Source organism: Microtus pennsylvanicus, chromosome 2 (assembly GCF_037038515.1).
Source record: "Microtus pennsylvanicus isolate mMicPen1 chromosome 2, mMicPen1.hap1, whole genome shotgun sequence".
Taxonomy (NCBI): Eukaryota; Metazoa; Chordata; class Mammalia; order Rodentia; family Cricetidae; genus Microtus; species Microtus pennsylvanicus.
The window spans coordinates 130,957,176-130,978,660 of NC_134580.1; the positions used below are offsets into that span (position 1 = coordinate 130,957,176).

A 21,485-nucleotide genomic window follows, 5' to 3' on the forward strand; every position below is an offset into this window, starting at 1 on the left:
GACAGTGGAGGCAGAAGGGTCAGGAATTTCAGATCATCCTCAGGCAGCCTGCCTCACTCTTGCCCCACCAAAAAAAAGAATATGAATTCTCTAATTACCACTGTATACACAAATAGGGCTGCACACAGTACTACACCCCACTAATGTGGGTGTAAATTTAAAATGTGTATGTATATTAGAGACACACACATACACAACACACACACAGATGTTAACTGAAGTGATCTCAGGCTTTTAAAGGCAGAGTGAACTGCACCTTTAAGGTAGAATTTTTGAAAACTAAATACTGAACCCTAAAAAAGAGCGCCTGTCACACATGCAAGTTGTGAGAATAATACAACAGCTAAACCTATCACCCAACTTAGATAATTATGAATTACGCAAACACTGACTTTTACCATATATGACTCTGGCAATGACTGAACTTCTTTTTCTTTTTCATTTATCTATTTCCAACAAATATATAATTAATGCAGTGCATTGCTTGTCCTGGGACAAAGTAAGTTCTAGAGCTGACTGGAAGTTAGGTTCTCATGTCGCAAAAAAAGACAACAACTCCCGACAACAGCCACCATGCTGGCACACTGGGACAAGGACAGGCGCCTAACAAGCATACTTACTTTTTAGTTTCTGTCCCCGGATAGAGATTGTAGGCCTCATAAGAATTTCTATGAGAAGCTGAAAACAAAAAAATAAAAAAATAAATAAAAAATAAAAAATCTTCAAAATTAATTCAAAGCACAATTCACGAATCAATTTTTCCTATGAACATCTGTGGTCCAAGGAGCTGTCACGAACCCTCTTGTTCTAGGAGGCAGGAAGGAACCCTCAGGCCAGAAGAGGGCACTGGATCCTCTGGAACTGGAGGTCAGAAACTGTGATTTGCCATTTGGGTGCTGGGCACAGAATCTGAGTTCTCTGCCAGATCATAACACTTTTTACCTGAGTCATCTCTCCAGCCCCTAAGGAACATCTCTTATTTTTATAACAAGGGCTTTTATTTTTGAATAAAATTGCTTCCTATTTCAGTATTTTTGTTGTTTTGAGACACAATCTAGCTGATCAGCCAGGCTAACCTCCAACTCATGATCCTTCAGCCTCAGCCTTCTAAGTGCAAGTGTTCACCTCCAGCCTTTCTACTTAAATAAATTAAATGTTTTAATATAATCTCTGTGCTAACAAAACAGCTAAGTCCACATATTTAAAGAAATTCACCATAGATGGGTATTTTGTTTTATTTTGTTGCTTAAATCAAGTTAGGAACAATTTTGGAACAGAACCAAATGTTCTCCTAGCCCTTTCCAGCTACATGCCAATACTGGACAGCATGTCCGAGACACCTCAAGCCAAGTGGGAGAAAATGATCCATCAGCATTTTTAAAGTTTCTGTTTCTTCTCATTGTTTTAACACCAACAGGCAGCCTTTAAGACTAAAGAGCAGCTAAGGGATCTTAAGAAAGCCTCTGCTCATCTGAAACCAGCAACAAATCTTAAGAAACTAAACCCATTCTGGGAACTGCATGCGCTGAGTGACTCCGACATCCAGAAATGAGGGGAGGGGCTTTTGCACGAGACAGTAGCTGACAAAATAAAAGGCCCAGCATCTGTGCCAGACTCACTTCTAGAGACTCATGGGACTTGGCTTTCTGCACAACTGCATTAACAGCTAACTGTACTGGTGGAGGGAGGGCGTGGGGCTCAGGCAGACAACAAAAGGTGCTCTGAAGGCAGCTTTCTGCTCTGTGTGAGGGTGGTAGGCTATGCCTACCTACCACCCAGCTTCCAGCCTTCATATTGCACACTAAAAAAGCTTAGTAATTAATTGTGTGGAGGAAGGGTGGGCACACAGATGCCCTGGCATCTATGGAAGTCAGAGGACAACCGTGGTAATTAGTTCTCTTCTTACTACGTAGATCATGGGTATCAGCCAATGCTTTTTCAAAAGAGATTACAATCCCCTGAGCTGTTGAGATGTAAGATCTCAGATGCACCAAGTATTTTACCAAAATAAACTCAGTGAGAATACAAGTCTAGGTCAATGAGTAATAAGCCTTGAATGCCATTGATCTCAAAGATAAAATCCAGACCAGAGAGAGGGCTCAGCAGGGTAAGACACAAGCCACCAAGTCTGATAACCGAGTTCAATCCACAGGACCCATGGTGGAAGAACAGAAACACATGTGCATGTGCGCACATGTGTGCACACACACATGAAATAAATTTACTTTTAAAATTAAAAGATTTGAAATATTTCTGATAAAATCTGAAATTCTTGCCTCCCATTTTAAATTCTCAAATGATTAAAGTATTAATAGTATTAAACAGCTACTTACATCAACACCTCCAAACAAGTCAAAAATATATGTATTTGGATACGTAGCTTCTTGAGTAAGTTTCCTATCTTCAGTTACAAATGCCATAGCCTCCACGGAGAGAAGAGGGGAAATCTCCTGGTTTCAAAAAAAAAAAAAAATACAGATTCTGTTTTAGAATTTAATACAGTCCAGACATTAAAACATGCATTTTAGTGACAAACTAGTTTCCCCTGAGCACAAAGCTAGCCCTCAAAAACTATCAGGGAGCCTTGGAGTCCTTTTCCCATGGAATCTGGCTGGTGTAACTGGCTTCAATGAACAGAGAAGTGACACTGTACACTTAGCTATAAACCATACAAAGGCCAGGTAGAGTTGGCATTCGCTACCGTAGAACCTCTCTGTCATGCTGTGAAAAGCTCACAGCCCCCTGGGGAAGGCCAGACTATGCATCCTTTGCTGACTTCTAGCAACAACCTGCCAGGCACCAGTGAGGCCATTTTGGGGCTTTCCGAACATCTTTAGGCCCTACAGTGATTACACAGGAATGAGAAGAGAAACAACTGGTTGAAGGCAAGGTTGGACAGATTGCTCTTGCTTACTCCTCCAAGTCTCAAAGCACAGGAGGTATTCAGCTTGGTAGGACAGGGAGAGGTTCTCAATCTTTAGGAGGGGCCCAGCATCCTTTGTTCACAAAACACATAAAACAGCCAGAAAGAATCTCACAGAATACTGCTTTACAGAGTGTTTTTCAAGTATGTATTTACAGAATGAATAAACTCAAGATCACACACATAGTCAGCTGGGTATTAATTTCCCAAGTCTTCAATTTTACCTCAATTCTCTAACTTAGAGATTTGGCAGGAATTAAATGCAACAAGTTTTTTTGTTTTGTTTTGAGAGACAGGGTCTCACAGTGCAGCCCTGACTGTCCCGGAACCAAGTAGTAAAGGATGGCCTGTACTTACAGTGATCCACCTGCATTTGGCCTCCCAAATGCTAGGATTGTGTGTGCAGGCAACACACCCAGGTTTTGGAAAGCTTTGTTTGTTTGTTTTTTGAGACAAAGTTTCTTTGTGTAGCTTTGGAGCTGTCCTGGAACTCACTGTGTAGACCAGGATGGCCTCGAACTCACAGAGATCTGTCTGTTTTTGCTTCCTGAGTGCTGGGATTAAAAATGTGTGCCACCACTGCTGGGCAGTTGAAAAGCATTTTTTTTAAGACACGTAGAGGAGCTATAATTACTCCTCTCAACCAGACTGTGAAAAGATGAAGAATAAGTAATATCTCTTCATAAAGGGAAAAACTAGGTTTACTTAATAAGCATATTTAGAATTTACCTGTGGATACAGTCATCAACACTGAAGAGCACTATAGTATTTAGTTTTAATATGGCACAGGCTTACATAGGTTATAACTATAGCTCCAGCTTCTTGTTTAAATTTGTGTTTGGACCCAGTCCCCAAGTCAGAAACTATGAGTGTGGTCCAGCACTGAGACAGTATTCAAGACAGAGAACAAGTATCTAGAACAATGTCATTATACTCTCGATCTAACTTTAATCTTACATTAGTGATAATTATCAACAGCCATAAAGCCCCTTCCAAGAGCCTTTGATAATAAGGGAATTCTGTTCCAAGAGAATGTCATCAAGGGGCAGGGATGGAGCAGTGACCAAGAGTACCATTCCAACCTACCATGAGCAAGGAAGGCCCTGGGCTCAGTCCCCAGCACCACAGGAGGTGGTGAGGGCACAGCACTGGCCTCTCAAACTAAGGAAGCACTGCTTCAACAGCTTCCCAGGACGACACAACCTTGACTGGTTCTGAAGATGACTGCTTCTTTCAATGCTTCTGAACTTCTCCAGTATTCTACAGCTCACATAAAAACTGGCCATTTTTAAAAGGCCAACAGTTAGGCATCTGGAGACCTGAGCACAGCCTTTCTAGGGTCTCGATGAGTTACCTTGAGGATGTTTTGGCACTCGATGAAGTCACTGTGAAGGTGGCTGGTGGCATAGAGCTTAAGAAGCAACTGAGGAATTCCACTCCATTTGGACAATTTGTCCCTCTCGGTCAAAAACGTTTCAGTGAACTGTGAATATAAACAAATAAACAAACTAATTAATTAATTAATAAAAAAAAAACCAGGCCGGGCAGTGGTGGCGCACGCCTTTAATCCCAGCACCCGGGAGGCAGAGGCAGGCGGATCTCTGTGAGTTCGAGGCCAGCCTGGTCTACAAGAGCTAGTGCCAGGACAGGCTCCAAAGCTACAGAGAAACCCTGTCTCGAAAAACTAAAAAACAAAAAACAACAACAACAAAAAAAAAAACCCAAACATTTTACTGGCAAGGAATAAGTTTTGACAAGAGAGAGAAGCTGACTCCCAAATAGCCAGAGAGACAATTTAAAGGTGGCTTTGAAGAAATCTTCAGGAGCTTGCAACAATTTACAAGCTGAAGCCTACACCCTCTGCCCCTAACACAGCACCCCTCTGAATTCACCCCTACTCTCTGCCCCTAACACAGCACCCCTCTGAATCCACCCCTACTCTCTGCCCCTAACACAGCACCCCTCTGAATTCACCCCTACTCTCTGCCCCTAACACAGCACCCTCTGAATCCACCCCTACTCGCCAGCTTCAAGCTTTCCCTAGAGCACACTCAAGACTCCAATCCAGCTGTGTTCTCTGTGCATGCTCTCCCTCTGCCCACAGGCTCTCTCCAGTCTTTCTGTCTGAAATGCTTGTTTTCCTTCAAATGCAAGACAATTAGGGCCTACAAGATGACCCATTGGGTAAGGCTGCTTGCTATCCTAGCTGATAACTGATTCCTAGAATCCACATAAAGGTAGAGGAAGGGACTTATTAATACCATATGCTGTCTCCTAACCCCCACATGTACACCACAGTACAGGGTGCACATACATATTTTAAAAATAATTAAAAATATAAACTTTTATTAAAATTTTAAGTTATTATTTATTTTATGTGTATGGATGTTGTGCCTGTATGTATGTCTGTCTGTACACAACTTTTGTGCCTGGTGGCTATGCAGGCCAGAAGAATGTATTAGACCCCCTAGAACTAGAGTTACAAACAGCTGTGAGTGGCCAAGTGTTTTAAAAATCCTGGGCTACATAGTGAGTTTTAGGTCAGCCTGGGCTGTAGAGACCCTGCCTCAAAGTAAAGCAATAAACAAACAAACAAATAAATAAAAAAATAAATCAAGGCAAGGGCTGGAGAGATGGTTCAGTGGTTAAGAGCATTTCTTATTTTTAAGGAAGACCCAAGTTTGGTTCCCAGCACACACGCTGGGCAGATCATAGCCACAGATTAACTCCCATCTCGGCTGGCACCCACGTACGTGTGGCATACATTCACACAGACACACAAATAAATTAATAAATTAATAAAATCCTTTTTTTTTTAAATGCAGGCAACAACTAAAGCACTTCCTTGGCTGGCCTTCCTTTCCTCCCTATGGCACTGGCCCCTACTTAGGGGTTTCACCTATTACACATTTTAACCTATTGGACCTAGTTCCTGGTTCATTTGATCCTTCCTCTCTAGATCACTACTTCAGAGCAGACACAGAACTGTGAAAATGCTCTCGCTCTCTCTTTGCCTCTCTCACTTTCATTCAACTGGCACAGAGTAGGGACCCAGCAAATAGATGCCTGAAGGCTTTGGGCAGTGCTGGCAGGCAGAGGCGAAGCAGGCTGGCCTCCGAATTCAAGGCCAGCCTAGTGTACAGAGTGGGTCCCAGGACAGCCAAGGCTACACGGAGAAACCCTGTCTAGAACACCAAAAGTCGGACAGTATCAGCCAGGGCAGTAGCACATGACAGAACATGAGCAGGTCATGAGATTCTCACTAACACCTTCCCGTTTCAAGGTCCAGTTGGAAATTTTTTGTGGTTCAATCAAATCAAAAGATCTCGTTATGGTTTGTATGGAGCAAACAGACCTTCAATGTTTGAGTTTTTCTGAACACGAATGCCCTGTGATGATGGACAGGTCTCATAATTCTTCCTGCATTTGTGTCTTAGATTATAGCATGAGGGGTAACAGAAAGTGCTCAAAAGATGCTTTGTCTCAGGGTAAAAGACAGGAAAATACTACTTCTTACAAGAAAAAATCTGTATATCATCAATTTTATAGTGCTCAAGCTAAAAACCAATACAAGCTAAAACAAAACAAAACAAAAAAAGGAATGGTTAAAAATTGCTGTCTTGGGGGGCTGGAGAGATGGCTCAGAGGTTAAGAGCATTGCCTGCTCCTCCAAGGGTCCTGAGTTCAATCCCCAGCAACCACATGGTGGCTCACAACCATCTGTAATGGGGTCTGGTGCCCTCTTCTGGCCTGAAGGCATAAACACAGACAGAATATTGTGTACATAATAAATAAATAAATATTTTTAAAAATAAATAAATAATAAAAATTGCTGTCTTTTCCTTAAGAAGCAAAGCAAGCACCTTCAGCTGTGAGACTCTGCAGAAGACATTCCTACAGCATACTATCTGAGCACTATCCATTAGAGCTCGAAACCATATTAGAAACAGGCCACTAACCTACCATGAGAAACTACAGGAAATAATCAAGCACAACAACAAAACAAAAAACAGGGCAGCAGACATAAAAAAAATTAAAAACAGGAAACTACACAAACATCAACAAAACTACACGTTACAGGGATTTCTGAAAAGGTCAATTAATGGACAACCTTTTAACGGCAGCTTTTAATAGCATGAATGAGAGAATATTAATACCAAAGTGACCAGAGCAAAAGAGGTTGCAGTAGAACACAGACAATATGCCGACAAAGGACCGTTTCCTAAAGGAAATGACTGGGAGAACACAGGCCGTGAAACAGTACCAACCAGACCTATAACATCAAGCAGAGAAGCTGAATTAGTAATGATTCACACAGCAACAACCAAGACCTCCAACCTCCAGAGAAAAGTCTAGATCCAGAACAATGGCTTCACATATTATCAAACATTTAAAGGAGAATAACACAAATACTCAGATTCCCACAAAATACATGAGGTCAGAATTCTGGTAACAGATCTAGACAAATACACCACAAGAAAACTAGAGGTCACTCTCTCTTACCAATATAGATGCAAAAACCTAACAACACATACAGCAAAAGCAAACAGGATTTATCCTGGGAAGGAAAATAGTTCAATATAGCAACTAATACAATACAGAAAACCAACACACTACAGGACACACTCGAGATATGTCAAAAGACAGATGAAAAATGGCAAAAACCAAACATGTTTTCCTGATTAACACTGCACACACTAGAAGCAGAATGGAACTTTCTCAACCAGCTAAAGGTATTTATAAACAATCTAAAACTAACGTCATGCTTACTTGTAGAGACTAGTGTTTGCTTACTAAGATTAAGAAGAAAAGAGGCCCACAGAAGTCTGCTCTTAACACTTACATCTGACAATGCATTATAAACATGACTGTGAGCAATTAGGCAAGAAAAACAAAGAGCGACTTGGAAAGATGGAACACTCTATTCACAGACAACCTCATCCTATCAGTTACATTTACAGCAGCATCAAAAATAAGATGTAAAGAATAAAGCTAACAAAAGCAGAGCAAGGCTTACACAAGGAAACTAAACACTGTTAAGATATTAAAGGACACTCCAGACACTAAGGCAGGAGAATCTCAAGTTCAAGGCCAGACTGAATTATACAGTGAGAACTTGCACACACACACCCCAAAAAACAAGAAACAAACAAACAAACAAAAACAGGGAAGACATCTTCTGTTTAAGGAATGGGATTTCACACTTTTTATTATTACTAAAACAACAACAATACCCTTACATTGTTAACTAAACGTAATTCCTATCAAAGCCCAGCTGTGTTCATTGTAGAAGTTAATAATTTACTACTAAATCTCACACGGGAATGCCAGGGACCCAAACAGTCAAATTAGCCTTAAATTGGAAAAATCCTAATTCCTGAATTCCTAATTTGTAACTCCATCACAAGTCTGCCTTAACCAAGACAGCACAGACTGGGCGAGCATAAAGACATCCTGGACTAGAGGAATAACAATGAGATTCCCTAATGGTGAAACCATTTTTGTTCCGTTTTTTTGGGGGGTGGTTTGTTTGTTTCTGTTAGTTTTTTTTTGTTTTGTTTTGTTTTTTTTTTAGAGAGTCTAACTGTGTAGTCCTGACTGGCCTGGAACTCACTAAGTAAAACAGTAGGGCCTCAAATTCACAGGAATCTGCTCACCGCCACCTCCTGAGCGTTGGGATTTAAAGACATGTGTCATCATGTCCCGAGGTTAATTGGTTTTCTGACTAGACTGCCAAAACCACTGAACAGTTTCCTTAACAAATATTACTAGTACAAGTGATTATCACTAAGCAAAAAATAAGGACTCCTTTATAATATTTTTTTAAAAATTGATAAAACGAGTCAAAGGGTGGGGAGGGCTTGCAAGTATGAGGATATGAGCTCAATCTCCAGAACCTATGCAAAAAAGAAAAGAAAAGAGAAAAAGAAACAGCCAGTGTGGTAGGCACACTTGTAATCCCAGGGCTGGGGAGTTGGAAACAAGGATTCCCTGGGCTGACTGATCACAAGAAGACAGCACCTGAGAAACAACACCCAAGATTATCCTCTCATCTACTAACACACACGAGTGTGCACTGCACCTAAACATAAACACAGGATTGTGCATGCATGTGTAAGCACACACACACACACACACACACACACACGAAGAGAAAAACTGTGGCATTAGGCATACTGTCTGAAGTCACACAGCCAAAACAGAATAAAATATTTAAAGCATTGAAAGGGGGGTTTAAAAAAAATTACACCTACTGGCAACATTGGATTCAGTGAGATTACCTTTCAAAAGTAAAGAAAAAATATGAATCTTCTCAGACAGAATTTGACTATCCAACCTGATAGTCAATCTGAGACTGGCTCTTTAGAAATCTGAGAGGTGGCTCTTTAGAGACAAGGAGGCTGTTACTGGTGAGAAACTCTGGGTTTAACTAAGCATCAGTGTGGCTACTGTCTCTTCTAATGTGTCATTTATACACTGGACACAAAGAGGGCTGAGGATGAAACAAATGAACATAAATTAACTTTTCCAATCCAAATGAATCCCCCTAAGGCAAATAAGAGCAACAATTACTAGGTGACCACAGCATCTGGAGAAGGGAACTGAATGGCAGCATCTTATCAGGGTGTGAGAGGGACTGGGATACTTGTTCCACTCACAAAGATTGCCTGACTGGAATAAACGCTCCAAACTCTAGGACAACCAATAAAAACAAACCACTATTGCTGGGCAGTGGTGGCACACATCTTTAATCCCAAGGCTTGGGAGAGAGAGGCAGGTGGATCTTTATGAGTTCAAGACCAGCCTGGTCTACACAGTGAGTTCCAGCTAGAGCTACACAGAGAAACCCTGTCTTGAAAATCCAAAAATAAATAAATAAATACACAGTCAACTATAACACCACGCATACCCCTTTTGAAGCCCAGGTTAACCTCAAACTAGCAGCAATCCTCTGCCTCAGCCTCTTGTATGCTAGGATTACAAACATAAGCCATATGCCCAGCTGAAAAAGTTGTTTTTTTCTTTTCTTTTTTGGTTTTTCAAGTTTCAATTGATATTGTTTTGGAGCCTGTCCTGGAACCTTTGGTCTCCACATGAGAACACATCTACAAACACATATATAAACCATACACGCACACGCACACGCACACACAGAGGTACACTTAACACACTAAAGGAGGAGTCAGTGCTGTCACATAAATGTTCACTCAATCCACAGAAGGAGCAAAAGCGGGAAAGTAAAAAACAATCACAATGTAGCTGCACATGCGGCAGAATCTATCTGCCTATGTCACTAATCACCGTACAGGTCTACGCAGGGTCAGGCACATCAATGACTGCACACTAGTCTTAGGAACTAATTAAACAGCATAAATTAAAAGCCTATGAATAAAATATAGTAATATATATGCCAGTGAAGTAAAAAGAAAAAAAGAGCAAACTATATGTTGTTGTCTATGAGAAACCCACTTTAGTGAACAGAGATGGCTCAGGGCTAAATGCTGCACCACTCTTACAAAGGACCCAAGTTCAATTCCCAGCACCAACATCAGGCAGTTTACAACCACCAGGAACTCAAGTTCCAGAGGGATCCAATGGCTCTTGCCTCCTCAGGTACCTGCTTCATATGCATACACCCAAACACAGACTTACTCTCATAATCAAATAAAAATGTATCTTTAAAAAATACATCTTTAAAATAACTACTTTAAATATGGTGTTATGCATCAGTCAAAAGTATAGGGACAGAGTCCCATGTGGCAGCACACATTTGTAAATCCACTATTTGGGAGGTGGAGGCAGAAAGTTCAGGAGAAGTTCAAGACCAGCTTTGATATGGGATTCCCCTCTGTATACTGTGAATATGTTTTATTACCACTGGTTAATAAAGAAGTTGTCTGGGCCAATGGCTTAGCAGAATGTGGCCAGGCTGGAAGAGATAAAGAGAGAATAGGTGGAGTCAGGGAGACGCTACGTAGCTGCTGAAGGAGACAGACACCCTAGAACCTTACCAGTAGGCCACAGACTCGTAGTAATACACAGATGAATAGAAATGGGTTAATTTAAGATGTAAGAGTTAGTTAATAAGAAGCCTGAGCTAATAGGCCAAACATTAACATAGTTTCTGCATGATTTTTCAGGTCTGGGAGGCTGGGAAACAAACAAGCGGTCTCCACCTACAAGCCTCAGTTATCTAGTGAGTTCAGTGCTAGCCAGGGCTATATAAGACCCTGTCTCAAAAAAAAAAAAAAAAGAACCAACCCATGTTACCATGCAATCATGTGGTGCACATACATATATGTACAAGCAAAACACTCATACACATAAGATAGATCTAAAAATATAAAGTAGAAGGCATAGAGAGAGATAAAGCATATTAACACTACAAGAAAGCTTACAGAGTTATATGACTTTCAGACACTCAAGAGTTCTGAAAAGAGAGAACTGCTAGGAACAAAAAGGACCATGACAGAATGCTAAGGGGCCAGTTCTCCAAAGCGCTCACCACACAATATCAAATCAAAATATAGGCAACAAAGCCTCAAAGAATTACCAAGAGAAACTGATGAATTTCTGAACTTTATGAATCTCAATCAGGCAGGAAAATCAGTAAGGGCAAGGTTGGCATGAGTGCCACCACCAGTCAGCGAGATCTGCCCTCTGCGGAGGACTTCGTCCACCAACAGTAGATCGCACGTTATTCTCAAAGTCACATGGAACAGTAACCAGAGAGACCACATCCCTGGACACACAGCACACCTTGGCAAGTTTCAAAAGTAGCAGCTATACAATGTGTGTTCTCAACTACCATGCAATGTGCCCACAACTAATGAGCAGAACAGTTGGGACGTTTAAGGTGTTTGAAGATGAAGCAACCTATTTTAAATAACTTAAGCCAAATAAGCTTCAAAAGAAATGTAAATATATTTTGAACTAAATGAATAGATGATTTATCAAAATTTATAGGAAATGGCAAAAATCAGGACCCAGGAAAGAATTTGGTGCACTAAAAGCATGTATTAGCAAAGAAGAAATAGTACTGATCCATAACCCAAGCTTCTACCTTACTTAACAGGTCAGAGAAAGTCTAAAGCAAGCAGAAGAAAATAAGAAATAAAATGAGATAAAAAAAAATAACTGAATTCAAGCTGACTGTCTTAGGGTTTCCATGGCTGCGAGGAAACACCATAACCAAAAAGCAAGTTGGGGAGGAAAGGGTTTATTCAGCTTATAATTCCACACTGCTGTCATCACTGAAGGAAGTCAGGACAAGAATCAAACAGGGCAGAGTCCCAGAGGCAGGACTGATGCAGAGGCTATGAGGGTGCTGCTTACTGACTTGCTCTCCACGGCCTGTTCAGCCCACCTTCTTGTAGAACCCAAGACCAGCAGCCCAGGGACGGCACCATCCACCATGGGCTGGATCTTCCCCCACTGAACACTAAAAGAAAGTGCCTTACAGCTGGATCTCAAGGAGGCATTTCCTCAGCTGAGGCTCCCTTCTCTGATGACTCTAGCTTGTGTCAAGCTGACACACAAAACCAGCCAGCATACTAACTGTAGTAGTTCAGATGTGTAATCTCAGGTGCATCTGTGAGTCGGAGGTAAAGGAGGAACATGAGGGCAACACTAGCTTGAATGACTAACTGAATAAAACCTGGTCTCAAAAGGTTTTATTCACACACATACCAAATTAAAAAAATAGAAAAGAAGAAAAAGATTAAATTAAAAAACAGGAACTTAGTAGAGAGAAAAATTTTAATTAAAAATTGGGTCTATAAGAAAAAACAGAATCAATAAACTCTAACCAGGATAATTAATCAAGAAAAAGGATACAAATTACTCATGCCAGAAATATAAGTAGGGTCATTATTAATGATCCCGTGGACATTAACAATAAAGGGATACTGCGAGCAACTCTTTGATCAAAATTTTATTAAATTAAATGGGCCATTCTTTGAATGGTACAACCAAGACATATAAAACGAAAAGGATATGCTGGCAAAACCGTCTACTACAGAACACTGACAAATAAAAGTGGGCAACGTCTCTAAACAGACATTTTTCCAAAGGTGACACACAGATACATGAAAAATGGTTAGTAACTGCGGTTATCAGCAAACAGGCAATCACACCCCGCGAGCTACCTCACACTAACCAGGACCATATGCTCACGAAGACAGAAAATCAGATGTATTTGTGAAAGTCTAGAGAAATGGAACTCTCTTTTACTCCAGGCAGAAATGAAAACATGGCAGTCACAGTTTGGCAAGTACTGAAAAGTCCAACACAGTCAGGAAGAGTGGAGTGTGACTCTAATTCCAGTACTTGGAAGGTAAAGACTGAAGGGTCACACAGATTTAAGGCCTACAGGAGTTACTTAGCAAGACTCTGTTTCGAAACTCCACACCTGTGGATGTGCCTTAGGTGCAGCTTGCCTAGCTGTGCACAAGGCCCTGGGATAGATCCCCAGCATCACACAGCACACACAACTCTCTCTCGCTCTCCCCAGAATTTTATGACCCAGCAATCCACTTCCTAGTCAAATGTCCACAAAAGCCTTGCACACAAAGGCTCACAACAAACATTAATTTCAGTAAGCAAAAGTAGAACCTCAAGTATCCATCAACTGGTGAACAGACAAAATTTAGGACATTTTGTACGATAGACTATTATTTGGCCAGAAATGACTCATATAACATAGATAAATCTTGAGATTTATTATTCTAAATGAAAGAAACCAGACACAAAAAACCACATATTTTATTCCCTTTAATATAAAAATATTCAGACCTAGTCAGTCCAGAGAGATAGAAAATCAGATTAGTTGCTGTCATGGGCCAGAGATAGCAATTGGGAAGTAGCTGCTATAGGTACAGGGTTAGTTTGGGCTTTGGTCTGAGACTGAACCCCATATAACCCAGCCTCACCAAAAACTCACTGCGTAGCTGATGGTGGTCTACAACTCTGATCTTCCTGCTTTTACCTACCAAGTACTAGGATTAAGGGAATGTATGCTACCTTTTGCTTCAATCTAGTCTTATTTTGTTTTCCTTTCTGAGGAAATGTTGTAAAATTGGTTGTGGCAACTGTAGCTTTGCATAAACAGCTACTGACTTGCACATTTAACTGGGATGTGTGTGCAGTAAGTCAATCAACACTTAACAAAGCCGTACGTAAGCTAAATAAATAATGAGCAGAGGTGAACTTTTAAAGTGACAGGGGTGCCCTAAAACTATTTTGGCAATAGTTGCATATTTTATAGATGGATTTTTATATATTTATGTTATTTTTGTGTGTAGTGGTGTTTTCCTGCATGTGCCTGCGGAGATCTGCAGAGGACTTTGGATCTCCTGGAACTGAAGTTAGGTACAGGTGACTGTAAACTGCCATGCAGGTACTGGGAACTGAAATCATTTCCTGAACACCAAGTGCCCTGAACCACTGACTCATTCTCCAGCCCTATAATTTGCTTTAAAAAAAAAAAAAAAAGAAAAGAAAAAAAAATCACTGAAATGGAAACTTACAATTGGTAATTTTTTTTTTTGAGACAGTATCTAACAGGCCAGCCTCAAATTCCTAATCCCTTACTTCCACCTCTCAAGTACTGGGATTACAAGCATGGATAAATTTAGTCGTTTAAGTCTCGATAAAATTGTATTTTAAAAGAAACATCAAGGACTGGGGAGATGGCTCAGTCTGTAAAGTTTTTGCCTCTCAAGTGTGAGAATCTTAGTTTAGACCCCAGAACTCACATAAAAAGCCAGGCATGGTAAAGTATACCTGTAACTCCAGCAATGGCAGAGGTGAGAGAAGCAAAACAGATCTCTAGAAGTTCACAGGCCAGCTAGCCTGGCTGTGTGGTGAAGGTCAAGCCAATGAGCTTCTACGCCCCAAATAAAACTGGGAGATGGCATCTGAGGACTGACACCCAAGGTTGTCCTCTGATTTATACATACATGCTAGGCACCCAATCCCACAAACACCACACAGACATGCATACAAATAAATATTAAGGAGCCCAAAAGGGAACACAGAACCGATATGACATTTGAAAAGCAAGTATCAGATTAAATCCCCAAATGTCAATTATTATAGTAAAGGTATTCCATTTAAAACCAAATTTATTATGCTACCTACCAGAGAAACAAATTTCAAAGAAAGGCTGAATGTAACTGGGAAATAATACACGACATTAAAAGCACACATTAGAAGAAAGGAGGTTACCAGCGAGAAACTCAAAGCAAAGAGCACTTCCAGCCAGACAGACTGAAGACACGTGCTGCTAATCCCAGCACTCGAAAGGCTCAAGGCTAGCACAGGCTACATGGCAACATTTGTCTCACAAATAAATGAAGAACATGTCCGGAGATAAGTACCTTAGGAACATAAATGTGCCTCTTAGTGGGACGCACAGCTAAATGCCAAAGCAAATCCATACCACTTAAGAAGACACTCAGTTTTCAAGCCCTTGAGAACAGGCAGATTCTTTTTTGTTTGTTTGTGTTTGTTTTTGTTTTTCCAGACAGGGTTTCTCTATGTAACAGCCCTGGCTGTCCTGGAACTCACTCTGTAGACCAGGCTGGCCCCAAACTCAGAGATCCACCTGCCTCTGCCTCCTGATTGCTGGGATTAAAGGCGTGTGCCACCACCGCCCCACAAAAACAGGCAGATTCTTAAACAGAACAAACTACTCAAGTGATAGAATGAACTATAATAAAACTAAGTGCTTATGTTCACCAGGAGATGGTTTTGTTGTTTTTGAGATAGGGTCTTAATATGTAGCACTGGCTGCCTTGAACTCAAAAGATCTCTTTGCCTGTCTCCTCTATGCCTGGCTCATCAAAAGATCTTTATAGATTAAAAAGAAGACACAGAACGGGAGAAAATATGAAAATATCTTCAAAACATCACTACAAAAGGTGCATATGTCCAGCTGGATATGGTAGTACACACCTTTAATCCCAGCACTCGGGAGACAGGCAGGTGGATCTCTGAGTGTGAGGCTAGCCTGGTTTATGTACAGCTAGTTAGTGAGACACTTTTTTTTTTTAAGTGTATGTCAAAGACTTCTAAGTTAAAAAGATGAAAATGGGGCTTGGAGAGATGGCTCAGTGGTTAAGAGAATTGGTGACCTTCCGGAGGACCCAGGTTCAATTGCTGCCACCCACATGGACTCACAACAATCTGTAAAGCCAGTTCCAAGGGATCTGATGCCCTCTTCTGGTGTTCTCAGGCACCAGGAATGACCATGATGCATAGAAATACACATACAGGCAAAACACCCATACACATAAAATAATTTCTACAAGAAAATAACAAAAGTGTACAAAATGTATGAACAGGGAGTTCACAAAAGGGGGTGTCCAAATTGCCAATAAACTTCTGAAAGGGAGTTTAATTTCATCAACTCACCATAAACCCACAGCATTTATATCATTAAACATCCAAGGGGGGGTAAAGACCCTAAAGTTAAAAAGACTGACACAACACTATAGGGTCGCAAGAGCATGAAACTTGTAGCTTGAATTCTAATTGTTCTTAATAATAAAAACCCAGAGTCAGATATCAGGGGGTGAAAGCTGAGAGATCAGAGAAGTAGTGCAGCCAGCCACTAGAGACTTTTCACCTCTACTGATACTCAGACCAAAGGGGCGATCCTGTTGTAGTGGCATTTCATTTGTATTTTAATAAATAAAGCTTGCCTGAAGATCAGAGAGTAAAACAGCCCCATTGGTCAGCCTTACAGACCAGGTAGTGGTAATACATACATTTAATCCCAGTAACCACACTAGTTTGCCATAGAAACCGGGTGGTGCATGGCTTTAATCCCAGTGGTGCATGCCTTTAATGCCAGCCCTAGAGAGGATTGTAAAATGGGAGGAAACAGCTCTCAAACACAGTCTGATTCTGAAATTCCTGAAGGCAGGATCACCATTTTTGATTGAGGTCAAGGTAAGAGCCAGTGGTTGGCTGCTTTGCTTTTTGGGTCTTCAGGTTGAACCCCAGTATCAGTCTCTGAGTTTTTATTAATTGTGCTTCATCCTGTCTCGATGAATCCTCAGACTGCATCTGAACTCTTGTCTCCTCCCACCTTATATTCCTTTTTCTGCTCAGCCATATCACTTCCTGTCTCCACCTCCCTGGTGCTGGGATTAAAGGTGTGAGCCACCACTACCTGGCTCTGTTTTTCTTTGAGATTGGATCAGTCTAGTATAGCCCATGGTGGCCTTGAGCTCACAGACAGCAGTCTGTCTCCCACTCTGTCTCTGCCTCCCAAATGCTGGGATTAAAGGTGTGCATCAACATTGCCTGGCCTCTATGGCTAATTAGTGGCTTAGTTCTGCATTCTGTGAAATTGTGAGGCAAGCTTTATTTGCTAGATTACAATCAAAATACCACTACAGAAACTGATGGGCACTGCTGATGAGAAGGGAAATAAGTACAAGCACTTGAGAAACTAGTGATGGATACCAATGCCAAGTCTGTGCATTTCTTACGCCCCAGCAATTCTCAGCATATATCCTCCAGGTTGTACAAATGCATACCAAAGACATTAACAAGTGTTCATATCAGCATTATTTATTCATAACAACCCCCAAACTGGAAGGATCCCAAATATTTCTCAAAACGAAAATGACTTAATTGTGGCCCACAGATAAGGTAGCAGGCCAAAACAAAGATGGATGGACTATGCTTCACCATCTTCAAGGACAAGTATAAAAACAAAATGTGGCTTAAAAGAATGTACTTGCTCAAAGACAATGGAACAATTTAAAACTTAGGAGAAAATAACTTGCAACTCAGAATTAGACCCGAATCACAAGTATCACAGTAAAAGGTATTTTCAAATATGTAAACATGAAAAAATTACTTTTTGTGTATTTTCCTGGGAGTCTACAGAATGTGTTCCCAGAAAAAGCAGATATATAGATTAGGAAAACAAGGTCTAAAACACAGGGAAGTCAGTAAGAAACAAAAGTTAATCACCCTGAATTTGACATAGGGAAGTTCTAAGAATCCAGGTGCAAAGACACCAATCCAAATTCCAGTGAGGAAGAGGAGGTTGGAAAACTTAAAGAGTCAAACAAAAACAAAACAAAGTTTTAGAATTTGGGGTCGAATTATCCATATCAAGAAAGCAAACATAAAAGGATTGAGTCCATGCTAGGAGAGACTCAGAAGGCTCACGTGATATACACGTCTTTAGGAGGTGTCGTCACTGGAATATAAAGTGTAGCTCACAGGCTCATTTTTTAGCATTTGGTCCCTGGGCAGTTGTACTCTTCTGGAAGATTGTAGAGCCTTTGGGACTGTGACCCAGAGAGCACAAGTGGACACTGAGGGCAGCTCTGGACGGTTCCAGCCAGAGCAACGCTGCATCCTGTCTGCACCAAGACCCCTACTGCCATGCCATCCCCTCGATGGTGGACCACACTTCTGAAGCCTGAGACAAAATAAAACTACCCTCTCTTCAGCTGTTCCCATCCGGTGTCAGCCACAGTGGTGAGAGCCATGAGCGGCATGTGCAGTGTGACTCCACAGGGAAAAAGACAGGGAGAGACACATGATCACGGGAAGGAACTGCTGTCTACAGGGAGACTTCCTGGGCTCAAACTGCAGTGCTCATCATCACATGACTACACACATCCGGCAGACCCCACAGAACAAGTCACTAAAGACGTCCCAGTGGTTTAACACATGCTCAGCACATGTGAGGCCTGAGTTCAATCTCCAGCACGAAGAAGAGAAATGTGAATTTTACTATGTATGCATTTATGTATCAATAAAAACAACATGAAAAGGACTGGTCTTAATACGAAGGAGAAATACATTAAGCCAGTAACTGTTAGACATACACAGCTCTGCTACAAACAGGAATTACACCAGCAGCAGAGTGTAACTACATTCTACCAACAACCAAAACTGTGACCCAGGGAGAATGGTAGAGACAAGTAACATACAGATTCTAACTTTTTACATGAGGAAGAAAATAGATATTAACAAATTGAAAAAGTAAAAAAAACAGCTTTATAAACAAGTAAGTTAGAAATACTGGCTCTCTGGCTTCTTATGTCCTTCTCTTGTGAAAGTATAGCTACATTATGGACAATGGTTCCCTTGGGAGAAGGAAGTCAGAAGGAAGAGTGGGCAGGGCATTGCTGTTGTATCTAATAAGCTTCACGATACCCAGAGAGCCAGCCACAGTCCAAACACTTCCGAAGGAATTATACTACTTATACATCGGCTTACAAGACACTAACTTAAAATAGGATGTAAAGCCAGGCATGGTAGTTTGCACCTATAATTAACACTAGCACTTTGGAGACTGAGGCAGAAGGCTTGCCATGAGTTAGAGGCCATCTGGGACAACATAGTAAGATCCAGGCCAGCCTGGGCTACAGAGAGAGATCCTGTCTCAAAATATAATTTAAAAAAAATCATTTCCACTTTGTTTTCCGTGCAAGCAGCTGAGCCCTACGATGAAAGAGCCACCATCCAGTCATCTTACAGCTGAGTTATTGGCAGGTGTCACAAGGGGTTTTCTTTTCAAACACTTGTGGTTTGACAGTTTACAGGAGCGATAATCTCTCACATCATGTTCCCTAAGCTGTCAGCCTGTTTAGTCAATGTGACATTTCCAGGCATTCATAAATTTTCATTGATTGTCTTTAACTGCCTTCCTTTTAAAATAATTAAAAGCTGATTTCTATGAAAACAAATGTATATCTTCTTTGTTAAATCTTAAGCATAAGAGAGTTAATATCTCAAAATAGCTAAGTGTAGGCAAACACATTTCAAAGGATTATTAATGAAGATTAATTATCTTGCTAGTGTAGTCTGATAACGAGTATTAACCACTGAATACTCATATACTTTGCAATAGTGTTTGCATGGTTTCAACATAATTAGGGGTGCACCTTAGGGTTTGTAGGTACAAATGCTACTGAGATCAATAGTATTTAAATGTTTCTAAGACTTAACTTACCCAGGAGATTCTTTCTTTCTTCCTCTTTCTCTCCCTCTCCCTCCCACGCCTGCAGAGGAAGAGGTCTAGCTTCTGAGTCAAGATCTCTCTACACAGTCCTGACTGGCCTAGAATTCACGACATAGACCAAACTGGCCTTTGAGTATGTAACAGTTCTACCTCTGGGACTGGCCTAGAATTCACGACATAGACCAAACTGGCCTTTGAGTATGTAACAGTTCTACCTCTGCTTCCCAAGTGCTGGAGTTACCAGCTTGTAATACCACCACACCTGGTTTCTAAGGTTTTCTCTGAATCAAATTGCCCTTACCAGAAAAGAGAAGTTTTTCTTGCTTAAATTCCTACGTTTCAACCCTAGAAAAATACTAAAACAAACAGTAGGAGGGGAGGGAGCTAACAGGGGAGAAGGGTGTGGGAGAGTGTTTTCCCGGCATGTACCAGGCCCCAAGTTTGATTCCTAGTAACACAGAGAAATGGAGAGAGAGTAGGAGGGAGGGAAGATCTAAAAAATAAAGGAAAAAATAAAAACAGGTGAAATCCAGAGCAATCACAAGGATGAAATAACAGCATTTGGAAACAGAAGGGATCCCATACCCAGACCATCAAATAGTCAACGGAAGGGATCCCGTATGCAGACCATCAAATCGCCAACGGAAGGGATCCTGTACCCAGACTACCGAATCGCCAATGGAAAGGATTCTGAACCCAGACTACCAAATCGCCAAACTACAGACTATCTGAGGCTGGAGGCCCACAACCTGCACAGGTTCATCGTCCTAGTGCCCAGTTTACCTAGTGTCTCTTTCCCCTCAACTCTACTGGCACCGCGGGATCTTGTACCCTCAGATTTGCTTCTACTGCAACGGGAAGCAGCTGGGGAGCTTCAAGCAGAGGATTTTAAGACCAAGTTTTCTTTGAGTATCAAATGTGCAGATGAATATGAAAGCATCAATAAACTGCAAAGTATCTTGACATATTTATTACCTTGATAGAGGACAGACAAAAGGTCAGGAAGAAAATAAGGCAAATGAAAACTCAAGTAGGAGCAGCCCATTCTAAATCCTGTGACCTGCAGTCCTCTCCCAGGCTGCTCTTGAGTCCCACTTAGGGACGTAGGGAGACAGAGGGAGGATGGGGTTTGATGGAAGAGGAACCAAGATTCTGATTTTCTACACATTAAATTTGAGTTACCCATTAGTTATCTACATGGACAGTCAGCAAAGGTGGTTGGAAGTACCTACCCAAGTGGAGCTTAAAAAAGAGAGCCAGGAATAGAAATATAGACTTAAGAGCTGTCCATATATAGAGTATTTGTTAAAAAAAAAAAAAAGGTAACCTATCTGCACACAGATTATACTTGTTACTATTTTCAATGTTAAAAACTCATTTTCTTGGGGCTGGAGAGATGGCTCAGAGTTTAAGAGCATCGCCTGCTCTTCCAAAGCTCCTGAGTTCAATTCCCAGCAACCACATGGAGGCTTACAACCATCTGTAATGGGGTCTGGTACCCTCTTCTGGCTTGCAGGCATACACACAGAATATTGTATACATAATTAATAAATAAATAAATAT

General features: G+C 41.1%; 1 protein-coding gene across 2 annotated transcripts in view; it reads right to left on the reverse strand.

Moving 5' to 3' along the window:
- Trpc4ap (transient receptor potential cation channel subfamily C member 4 associated protein) overlaps positions 1 to 21,485 on the reverse strand; it is a 74,017-nt gene that overhangs the window by 48,953 nt on the left and 3,579 nt on the right. For both annotated transcript variants that reach the window (XM_075962672.1, XM_075962671.1), the window contains exons 2-4: positions 4,278 to 4,406; positions 2,334 to 2,450; positions 621 to 678 (exon numbers count right to left, since the gene is read on the reverse strand). In XM_075962672.1, coding sequence (XP_075818787.1) covers positions 621 to 678; positions 2,334 to 2,450; positions 4,278 to 4,406 — 304 coding nt within the window. The remainder of the gene's footprint in view (positions 1 to 620; positions 679 to 2,333; positions 2,451 to 4,277; positions 4,407 to 21,485) is intronic.